The sequence below is a fragment of the Numenius arquata genome, chromosome Z, assembly GCF_964106895.1.
Source record: "Numenius arquata chromosome Z, bNumArq3.hap1.1, whole genome shotgun sequence".
Taxonomy (NCBI): Eukaryota; Metazoa; Chordata; class Aves; order Charadriiformes; family Scolopacidae; genus Numenius; species Numenius arquata.
This window is the reverse complement of record NC_133616.1, coordinates 41,511,201-41,526,071: the sequence shown is the minus strand read 5'-3', so window position 1 is coordinate 41,526,071 and position 14,871 is coordinate 41,511,201. Positions and strand designations below refer to the sequence as shown.

Genomic DNA, 14,871 nt, shown 5'->3' with positions numbered 1-14,871 from the left:
ATTTGAGTCTCTCCCTGCCTCTCATACTTGGGTCAAAGCTCCTACGTCATAACTAAAAAAAAAAAAAAAAAATATATATAAAAAAAAAAAATCCTCTCCCAAGGTAGCCTCTACAATGTTCCAGCACACGACACATTGGATCATTAGAAGACAGATGAGGCTGTATGGCCAGACAGCATAAACAGGATACCTGACCCAGATACCAGGCTACCCGTCTAAGTTCTATGTCCTGATGGATTTTCAACGTTAGTGGCTTGGTAAGAAAGACACGAAAAGGGAAGAGAAGGCTGACAGGAACTTACAGAAAAAAATCTCTGTGGAAAGAGCAAGGGTGGTTCAGTAGCAGCAGCAAATACACATCATTTCATTTAATCTGCAAGACTGTGACAGATCTAGCAATTTCTCTTACTGATTAAACACATCATAAATATTGCAAAATATGACCAGTATCTCTCTCCTATTAGAAGCAATTATAGGGGAGAAGCATTTAGCAATTTAGCCTTGTTAGGATGGAGAGGATCTCTAGTCTTTCTCCTGCATCAAAGAATATAAATTTCTTAGGCTTCGCATCGCTTTGAGGTAAGGCTCTCAGTACAGAAGTTAATATCCCTTAAGTGGTACTTAAGAGAGCAGTTACCTCTCTGTCTTTTCATTAGCTCGCTAGTTAATTTTAAACAAGTCATGTCACCCCACTGTAATTACTTAGTTTACTGATAATGAATTGCGAATTATGAAAATTACTATGGAAATACAGTACTTAGCTATCACACAGTTGCAAAGCTAAACAAAAGCTATTTAAACATCCACCAAATTCCACAACAAGGATTTCATTCTACTAAGACACATAAACAAGTGATTTGCTCAGCACAAAGATGTTGTTAAGCATGTGGTATGCACTGAGCTAACTACTCCTCATTGTCAAATGCTATGAGTCAAAGATCATAAACTCAAGTTATCTATGTTCTATAGTTTTGTAAACAGACATAAATTGCAAAATAAAGCACAGGAAAAGGCTGCACAGTCCATTTGCAAAGGTAACACATATCTATGCCAACGCTAAGTAGTAACTACTTCTAGATTTTCTGCCTTTAGGTTTTTCTACCCTTCGTTTACAATCTCTATCTCTTTTAGCATTTGACTTGCTATTCACAGAATCACATGGGGTTGGAAGGGACCTCCGGAGATCATCTAGTCCAACACCCCTGCCAAAGCAGGTCCTCCTAGAGCAGGTTGCACAGGAACATGTCCAGGCAGGTTTTGAATGTCTCCAGAGGAGGAGACTCCACCACCTCTCTGGGCAGCCTATTCCATTACCAAGACACTACTGTGCCCTGCTACCAAAGCGCCTTATACAACTCAAACATAAGTGGATATATATAGTTGATCCCCCAATATAGATGCATAAATACATTTATTAAATTTTATAGTACATAGCTATTGTTTGGAGAAAGTATCTTGGACTCCTGTTTGTTGATGCAAAACTATGAAAGTTAACATCAATCAATCATTGTTTTTTCTTACAGTTTCACCACTTTAAGAAAACAAATACTAATTTTTAAAACACAACTTCTGTATTTCAAGTTAAAAAAGGTTTAATAACCTGATTACTTTAGTATATGTTATGGTTCATTGACTAAACATGGAAATTGAATGAATCTACTGAAAAAAAGACACTCCAGCAGCTGTAAAATGTGAACTAATCCAAGCACAAAACCTCTACTTTGCAAATTATTCTTACCTGTAGTAAAAATGCCTAGATGCCACTGCAATAATCTAACAGATGTTATCATTTGTGCAGAGATGGATATGCAAATATGCTCACTGTCTTAAAAGCGGCATCTCTGCATTTGGAAAGATGCCCAACCACACCACATGATCTTAATTTACTGAGAAGCAAGCACAGATACTTTTGACAAAGTTAGAAATGAAACAGAGCAGAGTTTAAGTAATTGAGATAAAATTTAAAATCCATGATCCTTTTGGTTATAGTTCTAAAAAATACTAGTATTATGTGTGATACAAAAGTTCAATCCTGCTTGAACTCATCTCAAATGAAATGACATGTAAAAAAAAAATATAGTAAAGAACATTCCTACTTAAAAAGTGGTTATAAATCTGCTATTCTTCTCTCTTGATGTTCAGATTAACTTGAAATTTTCAGCTGGATTTTAGATTGCTGATTACTGTCCAAATGTGTGAATTCTGAAAGGAATTCACTGCTGTTGCTAGAACGTCCAATATAGAACGTATCTTTCAGCTCAAATTATAAGGTGACTTCGTCAAAAGCTGTAGAATTGTTATTTTCAGGAGGCTAACCTGGTATAATTACGCAGCCAATCTTCCCCATAGAAATATTTAATCATTCTAAGCAGTACCTAGGTCACTTGTTCAATCTAGCTCAAGTGTGAAAAGGGGAAAAATTGTTAAATAAAGAAAAAAAAAGGAACGTATAAAACATTCGTTTTGGTTGCCACACAAAATTCTCTCATCTTTACTAATAAAGAACTAACCTTAATCCTTTACTGCCTACTCCCTCATTCCAGTTACCCTAATGCGCAGTGTCATTCTACAAAAAGCAAAGCTTTTGTCCACGATGTGTTAGTACCTGAATTCAAGATTCCATTCAGTGATGCTGAATAACAAGTCTGAAATCAACATGGTTCTGTTCAAACCAACAATTTGTGGTCAAGGTTAACATTTCAATCTAAGGCCACAGTATGCAGGACAGTAAAAATTAGGTCAGAAGCTTTCTTTCAGAACATTAAGTTTCTGCTTCACAACGGGAATATAATTTGGCTATGCTGACTAGCAGAAACATCTTGATAAATTTTTGATCTGAATACCAAGAGACTATTTGATGAGCTGAATGGAGAAAACATACTGATCTATATTTTCATTCTAATGACCACATCTAGATGGTTTTTTGTCTTTTCCTGCCAATACAACCAAAGTTCTTTGATTTGTAGCATCTGAAGTGATTACTGTAACAGCAGGGAAATGGAAAATATTCCAATTTTCTTTTCTGTATTCTCTGTCAGCAAACAAGCCGGTGTATGCTTTGCCTAGGACACTTTTAGTTTTTACTTGCTTTTCCACCAGATATTAGCATTTATGCTTCAATCACAAACAAGCTAAAATGAAACAGCCACACAAGCTTCTATGTTGTTCTGAAACAACTGGTGTTAGCGAGTCTAAATCTATGTTAGCTTCCTCTAAGTATACACAAGACTTCTATTCGGGGATGGGCAATGGCTACGTCCAAACATTGCACATTTAAGTGGTAAGGATCCTGCTCTTTCCTTTAACGTAGACACAACTGGTTTTCTAAAGGACAACATAACGACAGCTGTGACTCAAGTAAGGGAGCAGCAAGCTAGATAGCACGCCTGAATGAATGCCTGGAAAGAGTCAGGACAACGACAAATAAAAATGAAGATACTCTGAACTTTGGAAAGAATTTCTCCCTATAATTCTGTGACATGAAATGTCAGTTTTAGAGTACTTCCCAGTATGGACATTTTTGTTTTGATTTGAACCCAAGCCCAAGGTGGGTGATGGAAGGAGAGAAAGTAGGAGCAAGACACACTTTTCCCACTCCTCAGATGTTCTTCCTGGCAGGCTGAAGTTTGAATACTAAGAAACAAGGGTCTTCTCAACCCAATCCAACATTCTGCCACCTGATCTGAAGCTTATCTCATGACCAAAAAAGCTCATAACTCAAAGCTAAACACCTCCAATACAGTAGGACACAGTACTGAAGCACAGCTTTGAAGGATTGCCTTCCTGTCAAGCTTACATCCACTGCAGCAGAGTGGGCAACAACCTTACACAGCACTGTAAAAGAGCCCCCACAAACTCACACACTATAAAGGCAAATTAAAAATACAAAAAGGTTTTGAATTTATTTTGGTTGCGGGTAGGCACTGAGCTGTGACACAAAGAACTCCACTAATAATAACAAAGATATAAACAGTCTATTAAATGATCCCAGTAACTGTCTACAGTATTGCTCTACACTGACTTAAATCTACAGAGCGCCTTGAGAAATCAAAAAGACCAAAGAACCCTGATCAAAAGGAATGTACCATATAACATCAAAGATAAAGAACATAGCCAATTCTTAGCAGCTCGAGCTGAAAGGACGGCACTTAATCCTGGAGTTCTCAGCACAGGACTGGACTTCAAATTCAATTCACCAGTGAATAATTGGAGGAAAAAAAATAGTGCAGCCAAAAGGTAAGCTATTAAAATACATTAAAGTGGAGGGGCAGGATAAAAAAAAGCATTTTAAAAGGTGGTCTATATTTTTTTACATGGTACTTTAAATCCCTAAAAAAAAAAAATCTCTAAATTTTTATTTTTATTTTTCCATTTTTGCTGGCTTAAAGAGCATCAGTTTCAGCTAGTTAACTATTATACTTTTCACAGGTTTTGGCTCCATGACTTAGAGAGAAATTAAATCCCAATATCCTTGGTGATACATTTTTTTGTTATCCTAAATCCAAATAATTTCTTTTCCTTATGTATATTCAGAGGAAGCTAGACTCAAGACAAACAAATAAAATACTTGTACAAAATGACATTTTTTATTAACGTAAAAGCTTAAAAAATATAACTACACTCCAAGAAAGAGATAAAATACTTAAAGGTATATAATCATATTTGCCAACTATACTGGCAAAGATCTTTACTGTTTTTTATTTATTTTTCAGTTCGCATTTTACAACCTTTCTATTTACCGAATAAAGAAAGAACTCTTTTTATAGTTATATTGAGGCAGAACTTAAATTAATTACACCTGACCGAGAAAGTACTACTATTCATGCTAAATTTTACTTCCACGTTCTGTAATGATTTGTAGAATTGTAAGTTAGGAAACTTAAAAAGTTAGGTCAATTTGACAGAAAAAAAGTATTATTACTAAAAATAAATTCTTGTTTTTGTGGAGATGCTTTTTCAGTCAAAAATGATTACATTTCTTTCTATAGCTGTTTTAAGAATGAAGAAAATACATGCTTTATTATAAAACTGAAATGAATTGTCTTGAGAGACAGCTCATTACAGAAGAAAAACAAGATTTTATAGGATAAAAAAAGAAATTTCAGTAAGAAGTCAAAAGGAAATAAGAAAATGTCAGGTAATATATTCAAAGTTCTCAAAAAACAGTGAATTTAATAAAATGCAGCAGTAACCTTTCCATAAAGTTGTACCTAACAATTTCCTCAAATTTTAGGCATGACGTGTCTTTTTCAAGATTGAAGTTCAAAATAATTTCCTACATTCTTCAGAGAAATACCTGAGATGCATTTGTATCTGAAATATTCAAAATCCTTCCCACAATGTTTCAGGCAGTAACACATCGCAATAGTCTTTCATCCACTTCTGCAAGACATCCTTCTGAGATGACAGTATTACAAAATAAGTAGCAATACATGATCTGTAGCAATCTTAAGTATCAGCAGTTTCAGCTAAAACAAGCTCTCAAGTTGAGTTTGTCCCCTCTTTTATCTGGGAGATTACTTGGCATCTATTCCTTGGCTTGTTGCCCAAGAGATCAGACTGCACAGCAGCTTTTGACGGCATAGAGCCAGAATAAGCAGTCTTACAGATTTTAATGGTTTTTCCTTCAGAATTTTGGTAACTGGAAGACAATAGACAATGAAGGACATGACATCACCTTTGGTAAATACACAAACATTTCAGAAGCTTTTATTGCTTTACAGCAATTCTAATTCTTCAGATGTTGGCAGAAGAGTTAGTTCTTACTACAGTACTTATTGATACATAAATATCTATTGCAAGACATCTTTAAAATGCAAAACTAAAACCTAAATTTAGCAACAAACCACAAACAAGAATGAGAAAACTGTGCAGGCATTCCAGTGAACACAGAATAATACAATTTTTAAAAAACCAAGTAACTTGTAAAGCTATATTATAGAATTTACAATACAGAACTATTGTGGTTCAATGTTGCTTGTTTGTGTTCTTTTCTTCCCCCATGTTTAGATAAATAAAAAACCTAAATACTTCAGCATGTTACATATGTTTTACTACACAGAGCCTTGTAGAAGTACTGGTATTTTCTCCAGTTGTCCGTGATTTTACACAGGATTTAGTTCTAGGGTGGATTTTTTACTTTTTTTTCTTGCTATGAAAATAAAAATACTGATTTAAGAGCCAAATAATTTATGGTCACAATCAAAAATAACTAAATAAACCGTTATTTCACACATCTAAGGATTCCAAAGGATACCCAAAATAGGTATGTAAAAATTACAGTAAAACAAATGATAAATGAAAAATTAAAGGTTTATGTTAAATGTTCCTTTTAAAAGAATAAATGTATTTTATCTTTTAAATACTTTTATAGGCCATTTAGTGTTTTTACATAATCTAGTTCCAGGAAACATGAGAAACAATGTTGGAACAGAACAGATGAATCCATTTTAGATATACTTTAGACGTGTTTATTGTTAAAAAGAAAAGCAGACAAAATACTTTTGAAATATGAAATAAAACAATCAGCATTTTAACACCAATAATGACTGTACAACTCAGTAAAGTTTTAGTAAACACATTTAATAGCATTCCATCTAGCAAATTATAAATAAAGCCTGTCAAACACATGTAAATGCAAAACCTTTAAACACATTTGATAGAAACACCTGGAAATAAACTCTTAAGTCACGGTATTACTATTTCTTCATATTATTCAATACTGTTTTCACCTAACATCCAATTTTAACTATAAGATGATTTTTATTATATACTTTGCTCCTTTGCCTAGCATTCACCATCATACAGTTTATTTCCCCACATTTTTTTTTGCACAGTTTTAAAAATAAGATTTAATATCAGACATCCCCAATTTCCCAGTGGGAATTATAGCAGCAACATTTAATACTTAAAGGTCAAAAAAAAGTGACAAAGGCCATGCATATCTGTTACAGTCCATATTATCCTAACTGTCATCATCATCACTACTACTGTGAGTCTTAGTCCATTCCCTGTAGGCCTGTCTTTTCTGAAAGCATGGTAAGGGAAGAAAAAAGCAGAAGAATTAGTGTAGAAGTATTATTTTGTCTGGCAAATGTTAATTAAAGCAAACTAAAACCCAAGAAAACAAATTCTGAAGTGACATCCTACTTTAGCACACAGTATGAGCACTCAAAATCACCTATATCCCATTTCCTTTATTCAGCATATACAATCTCTAAATCACTAAAAGAAGTGCATTCCAATCTAATCCAGTGATTCGCTGAAAATGTTACAACACAGTGACTGCAGTGGGGCCAGTCACCAGACCTGTATGCAAAAAGGGAGCATAATCTTTTTTGCCCTGTAAGATTATATGATGTTATTCAAACTCCTTCACACAGGGAACATGTGATACACTGAGTCTCATACAAAACACAGAAATAATCTGTAGATCCAGAAACATTAAGAACCAAAAACATTAGTACACTGTAGGGTAAGATAAGATTAAGATATCAAACATATTATATCAGAAATTAACATCTGAAAAAAAATTACGCAATTCATTACTTTGTTTTGACTGTCTACACAGAATTACAACCCTGTTTGGATCTTTCAAAGCATTTCTTCAAGAGTAGTTCTCCCTCTGAATCATCAGAAAAAAACCAAAATGCAAACACGCACAAATTTAAGAAGCAAAAGCAATGCAAAGTCATTAGAGGAGGCTGCACATTAGAGCTGACGCTGTTGCCTTGCTCATATTTGTTTTAGTGGTACACTTGCAAACAGAGAAGGGGATGTTTTAAATACCAAAAGGAAGATAAAGATTAGCAATAAGTTTATGCTGGTCATTAGCAGTAGCTTCTAACTATGCTCTAGTTAAGGCAATGCTGCTTTATAACAGTAGCTTTAAATTGGAGAGCTACCTCATTAGAAGGCAGGCAGAGGCATACTATTTGTTATCAAAGAACTTTCACAGTCTGCTGAATTAGATCACAAGTGAATGGTATGGCAAACATAGCCGAGATGTCCCAAATAGGACAATCCTCTTCTACCAGAAAACAAAAGACACACTAATACAATGCAGGAGAAACAGAAACTATCAGATTGGAACTCAAAATGAAACAAACAGTTGTGATAATTCTCAAAATGGTCTAAAAATCCTCTCCAAAGGCTACTTCGTATTTCATTCTTACTTACTTCTCCAAAAATGGTTATTTCTGTGTTACTTCTCCAACATTTCCCTGGCTCACTCTGAATCCTTCAATATGTATTTTAAAAATTCTGTTTACATTCATGCAATCACTAATTAATACTTTATTTCTTCTGTTTGAATATTTCTAAAATGCAGTTTTACTTCTAAAATGCAGAGAAAAAAACCAGAAACTCTGTAAGCTGCATAACAGTTGAAATTATTTCCACTTTGATTTCGGAGTCAAATTTGCTTAAATGGCAGCTGAATTATTTAACAGTAACTGCTGCTCAGCATATTCTTCATGCAAACACTATCCCACTTCAAAATTGTTTGTGTTCTTTAAAGAGTTGTAGTATCACATAAATACAGCTACTTTAAGTGTTTAAAATGCTGTTTTGCATAAAACTGAGATTAAAAAGTCACTGTTTAAAATGTGTACTATAAAATTACTGAAATAAGCACATTTGCATTTACCAGCATTATGTATCAAAAATAAAAGTTAAAGACATAAACCTTTTTAAGTATACATACAAACCTTTTTCTTCTTTCAAAATGCTCTACATCTTGCAAAAGCCTCTACGGATATACTAGTATAAATTATGCTGTCATTCTCAAAGGTTGTGTCACAGAAACTGAATCACCAAAGTGGTCATAAGCCCAGGAAATTAAATGAAACTTCTTGTTAGGCGAGGGATGGTAGGGAATTTAAGAAATGGGAAATTTTGTAAAATAATTATTTCAATATATGAATTAAAAGTTATGTCAAATTATCTTTGATTTTCTTCACCTGTAACATTTGACTTCCGGTTCCATCTCTTAATCTGTAAGGTCTAATAACTCCATCTTCACCAAAGAAGCGAGGTGGGCGTAGGCTTATCACATCTTCTGATGAATCTGCAACTCTGACAATAAAGCAGCAAATTTAAGGTATGTGTCAATATCTCTACTGAACCATAAAGGCTCTAAAATATTTTAAATACAAATTAAATTTAAGTACTCGTACAACAATTGTTGTCTATGTATGTACTTTTGCACATGAATAGACATTGAGCAGATATTCTATGAATCAGTAATAGTTTTTATTCAGAAATGTATTTCAGAGAATGATTATTAGAAAATCAGATGGCACACTGAGCACATGCCTGCAATACTTAATTAGTGCCTAAGTATAATTTTGAATTTTTGCAGTACAAAAGACAGCTGTGCCATACAGAACTTCTGCTCTGGTATTTTTCTTGCACTTCTCTGCTAAAGAACTTAAAAGTGGAAAACAAAAGAGACTGGCAATCTTGTGGCAGCAAAAGTGGTCCGGCTGACTAAGAATGGGGCCATTAAACACCTGTATTCAGAGGATGCTACTAAATGCCCTCTCAAAACACTTCCTCCTACTACTTTATACATTACGGTGTGAGATAATCTACAGCAACGGGTTTATTGAAATGAGACAATCACAGTATTCAATGTGCAGTCCTAACAGTTCTCATTCTGAACAACCAGGATAGATCCTGGCATGACCTGGTAGTCTTGGAACCCATCTCACATAACAGTAATAATTAAAAAGTCGATGCAGCTGAGAAGTCCTCTTTTCCTGTATATTCATAGATTCATAGATTGGTCCAGGCCGGAAGGGACCTCCAAAGGTCATCTAGTCCGACCTCCCCGCAGTCAGCAGGGACACCCCCAACTAGACCAGGTTGCCCAGGGCCTTGGCCTCCCTGACCTCATTCCTACACAGCCGGGCAACATCCCTATACTCTTCCCAGGTTGCCTGAGTAAAGGAAAGTAAGTAAAAGGAAAAAAAGTAGTAAAAGGAGTAAAAGGAAAAAAAGTCAGCAATTTCAGCAACTGAAGGAAGTCTGATTGTTGAGGCTTTTAAACTATTTTCTTTGGTAAAGCTAGAAATCCTGAGATTTGATGTTGTGTTTTTTAAATGCTATCAGTTGTGTATTTTTTAAATAGCCACCTATTTATTATATAAGCAACAATATGGACATTTTTTTATAGCTCATCTGTATTAATGACAAAGTTGAGAGATCTAGAAACATTGACACAAAGACTCAATACACTGATACAAAGACCCAATGTACTAATACTACTATTGTCTGTTTCGTACCATGTCATTCTTCACACTTATTTTACTTACTTTTTAATACCCTGGAATGTGCTGCTTGCCATGTCTATGATTCCTCCAGTAGGCCGAGCTACTGCTCCCACTAAGCCTTTTCCAACACCTTTGAAAAAACCAGCTGCTCCTTCTTTCTGAGCTCCTAAAAGGATAAAGTGCAGCAAATCATTACAAAACATTGGGGTTTTTCTTGCAGTCTTAGCAAACTTAATTCCCATTTAATCACAAATCTTTCTTGATATGCAACTACACAGTCTTCTCCACACAAAGTTCATGTAAACAACATTTAAACTAAAAGTCAGTAAAAATATAAAATCTTGATATGAAGTTTTATAACTCAAGATTTATAATGTCTCAAAGAGTTTACCATCATATGAACAGTCAATGCATCAGAAGACCTAAACCTACCTCTTATTGGTTTTGTAACTATTCCTGTTATACCACTGACAAAACCCTATGAAGAGAAACAAAAGATACATTACAAATATGCTTTCAGATTGTATTTTTCATTTTTTACATTTTTCGTATTACTTCATTAGTGAATAGCCTCAAAATACATGTGTGGAGTATTCTAAAATTCACTACAAGTTAACAGAATTAAAGGCACCTACTTCACAGTTTCTACCTTCTCTTCTACCCTCACATATTCTTCTTTATCACTCAATTGTGGCCATATATTTGCAAAACCAGAATTAAAATAAAGAGTAACAACTCTGGTGGCTATGGCAGCCTCCATATTTTTTACTCTTGCCTGCATAAAGATCATAAATATTTTTATAATTTTTTTCTCCTTACAGAAACTAATCCTTTTCCACCACGAGTGATACCCTCTCTCAGACCAGCGGGCTGTTTATTCATGGCTTCTCTCCTTTTCTGCTGGTAATCCTCATCCATAGTTATCGCAGCTACTCCTTTTGCCATAGCACCAGTGATTCTTGATGCAGCACCAGCTAATCCACCTATTGTAAAATAAAGTAAAATGCCAATGCAATTTATAAACACCTATATTGCTTACTATTAAGTATACTACTGTGATAAAGCTGAAACTTACCAACAGCTCCCCCTACTAGTGCTTTAAGTCCTAGTGCCATTCCTTCTATGAATTCTTCAGGACCCTGGATGGCTCCCTACAGGAAAAAAAGGATTCGTGTTAAGCTTCAAATAGTACTTGCATTACGTATTTTTAAATCTTACGTTTGCATTGGATTTTATATAAGACAAAGAGAGCAAGGCTGTAAGACCAAGAAAGAAAGTGTGAAAGTGCCCACGAGAGCACCTGAGAGAAAGACTGTTTTACAATACTATATCATTTCCTGAAGTCTGCTTATTTTAAGGCAAATGAGGAAAAAGACAATTTATTTTAAAATAAGAACCATAAGTAACAGTCTTTTGTGAATTAAGTTTAATGGCCTACTCTCTCCTTTTTATTTCACTTGAGTTTTCCGGTAACTCTTCCTAGGACTTTCACTTTCAATTTTCAATTCAAAATCTAAATTTAAAACCAAAAAAGGCATTAATATATCCACATTTTTCACTATAATTCATATCTATCTACTTGTGATGCATTTCATAAAAAGGCGGCAGAAATTTTTACCTGGTAAGGTTCATAGAAGAATGCTTCTACTCCTTCAGACAAGCCTCTTATGAATCCAAATGGATTACCCAAGACATCAAGGCCAAGTATAAGAACATACATCTGTTTAATAGCCTAAAATAAAAATAGTTATTAGTAAAAATATTTCAGAAATTACACTAAAACAAAGGCAAACAGTGTAGTATGCCCAGATCAAAAAAAGCGAAAGCAACACGAGTTTAATATAACAAACTTGATTATTGGAAAAAGTAGAAGTAGCTGTATTAAAAAGGATCTTACAGTGAGTAAATCAATAATATTGTCAGCCAAATAAACGTTACTTCTTACAAGCATTTGACAAATAATTGACATTAATGTTCATAAGATTTTATAAAGCAAGCACATTACCTACGTTTCTCTCATACTACAGGACAAAATTTGGTCCGTTTGCATATGTCGAGAAAATTTTGTTGACTGTGACTGCAAAACACTATAACTACATCTACATGACATGTAATTTGTTTTTAAAAAAAAAAAAAAAGGTTGAGCATCTCCTAGGAGACTGCAAATTTCCCTTCTGGGAAAAGGAAGGGCCAGAGAACAATAGATAACTTGTTTCCCAATTAAAACCCTGTACAGATTTTTTCTCCTTTAAAGATGGACCAATCACTAAATTAATACGTCCAAGGAATCCCTTATTATTAATGATGGATGGATAGAAGACAGCTAATTCTTTTATGCAAAAGCGTGCCTGCTGGATTCTCTCAGCTAGGTGACAGGACCTGAAGAGTACACAACGGCCAAAGGATCATAATTCATGTATTACTAATGTCTAAGAAAAAGCATTAACATTTTGATGCCAACTCTGCTCTTTCAGAGCTGCATTGTGCTTGCTTTCGCTATCCATTCCAGCAAGTTGTTTTGTCACGCCACTTTTCCTCTAGTCATAATTTGGAAACAGTACTTGCCCCCACTATAAAGGCAATAGAATCCAACTAATGAGTAATTGTTTTGTATGTGTTTATGTATTCAGCCTTTGTAAAAGCATACAAGGCTGAATTTTATTTATTTTCATAGAAACAAAGTGCACAGTAGCACTTTCAAAATATAAATTTACTGAAATAGTGAAATTTACTTATTCCAACCTGTTTTGAATAATGTCTTATAACTGCTGATTGGAGCTGCTGTGTAGTACAGAAGTGATAGCTGAGTTCAAAGAATGCCAACCTAAAAAAAAAAAAAAAAGAAAGAAAAAAATTAAGCCCTTATTATGCCGAGCGAAATAAAATCTAACATATGTAATATTGGTTTAATCTTTGGAAGCATTCTTTACAATCATATTTTCAACCTACTTAAAGACAACATCTTGTACATCTGTGAGGGTGGCCCCTATACTCTTCAGCAGGAGATTCAAGGACTGAAGTGGTATCAATTCATTCTTTCGTTCTTCTTTGTTACTATCTTCTCCACCCGTACTGAGTGAAAAGCTTAAGTGTAACTAAAGAATAAAAATGAGATTGAGAAATAAAATGGTTGGTTATTAGAAGTATTATATTTCTATCTTTATAATATTTTAGATTATTTAAAAATTGAGATAAGGCATTTCTAATCTTGACTGAAATCATACTGACTTCGTAACAGAAAACATAAATACACCACATAAGGCAATAAAAAGACTGTGACATTTAAAGTCAAACTGAATAACCGCAACTACTTTTAAGAAAACAAAAACTTGAAATTGCTTACTCATGTTTTCCATAAAGACTCCAGAATGTTTTAGCTATAATTTAGCTTATTAGCTTGTTCCCAAAACATTTTGTTTCTATAACTAATATCTAAAATTAAAGCAGACTGAAAATTACAACATAGCATGGTGTCCAAGGAAGAATGATAAACAAAAGAGTGAAAACAAATAATTATTAAAAAAAAGTTTTACAGGGGCTAAATAAACACTGGAACATGTATACAAGAAAAAACCCCATCTGTGCAGACCTGAATTAACCAACGTTTTCGTTTCACAGAACTTACGGTGACGGTCTCAAAACAGAAAAACTTTCAGGAAAATTGGTCGAGGGGCTCAATAGTGCACAAGTGTATTCAGCAGTTTTCAAAATCAGATGGAAAGAAGTTATGCCTGTTTCCGATTCTCTGAAGACACCACAATTTCATTAATTTATGGTATAACAGAGCTTAACTATAGCTCATTTCAAAGATCCATAGCTCATTTTGCAGAACCCATGTCCCTTAATTCACAGCTCTATAATGACTTCATAACTGTTAAAGACTAATCTTTTATTAGAACCCGAAGCCCATTTAGTCCACCCTATCCCCTCCATGTAATTTTTCTTGTCAAATATGAGAGAATTAATTAAAAAACGAGCTTTTGTTTACTTTGTTACAAAGTGTTCACTTTGCTATCTTAACACATGAAAGACATTTTATTTTTGTCAAGTCCTGAGCAGTTTTTGTAATAAAACCACTGGAGACATACCTATCAGCGTCTAAATGAAGATCCACTGAAACAGCTACTAAATATACTTGGAATGAGTTAGGCTAAGCTGTTTACATAAAGCTAGCCAAGCATTTGCTGGAATTACCTGCTCTAATAACAGACCGTTTCTAACACCTCATCAGATACCATAAAGAGTTAAACTCAAACTGTTCTGTGATCTATTTCTCATGGGATGGAGCAGAGATTCTCTTATTAAGAGCTGTCATAGAGCCTACAAAGTACCACCACGGCTTTAATGACATCAGCTAGGCAATAATCAAGACTGGTAAGCTACAAATGGATGAAGGTTATATTTGGACAAACAGGCTTTTGCTTCCATGTAAGTATGCACATAGTATGCAACAGCTGTACCTGACTGTTTATGGGAATGGGGAAATACTCCAGTTAAGTCTACTTCTGGGTAAAAACCAAAACTGCTTTTCCAGTGAGTATGTAACAATAAAGCAGAAAATGTCATTGCACAGTAATGCTAGCTGTATATGTTTTTC

At 34.4% G+C, this 14,871-nt stretch overlaps 1 protein-coding gene across 1 annotated transcript in view; it reads right to left on the bottom strand.

Moving 5' to 3' along the window:
* Positions 1-14,871, bottom strand: part of VPS13A (vacuolar protein sorting 13 homolog A) — a 111,188-nt gene that overhangs the window by 9,326 nt on the left and 86,991 nt on the right. Inside the window, exons 61-68 of the mRNA XM_074165882.1 lie at positions 13,224-13,369; positions 13,017-13,098; positions 11,893-12,006; positions 11,350-11,425; positions 11,094-11,257; positions 10,707-10,752; positions 10,317-10,440; positions 8,961-9,075 (exon numbers count right to left, since the gene is read on the bottom strand). Coding sequence (XP_074021983.1) covers positions 8,961-9,075; positions 10,317-10,440; positions 10,707-10,752; positions 11,094-11,257; positions 11,350-11,425; positions 11,893-12,006; positions 13,017-13,098; positions 13,224-13,369 — 867 coding nt within the window. The remainder of the gene's footprint in view (positions 1-8,960; positions 9,076-10,316; positions 10,441-10,706; positions 10,753-11,093; positions 11,258-11,349; positions 11,426-11,892; positions 12,007-13,016; positions 13,099-13,223; positions 13,370-14,871) is intronic.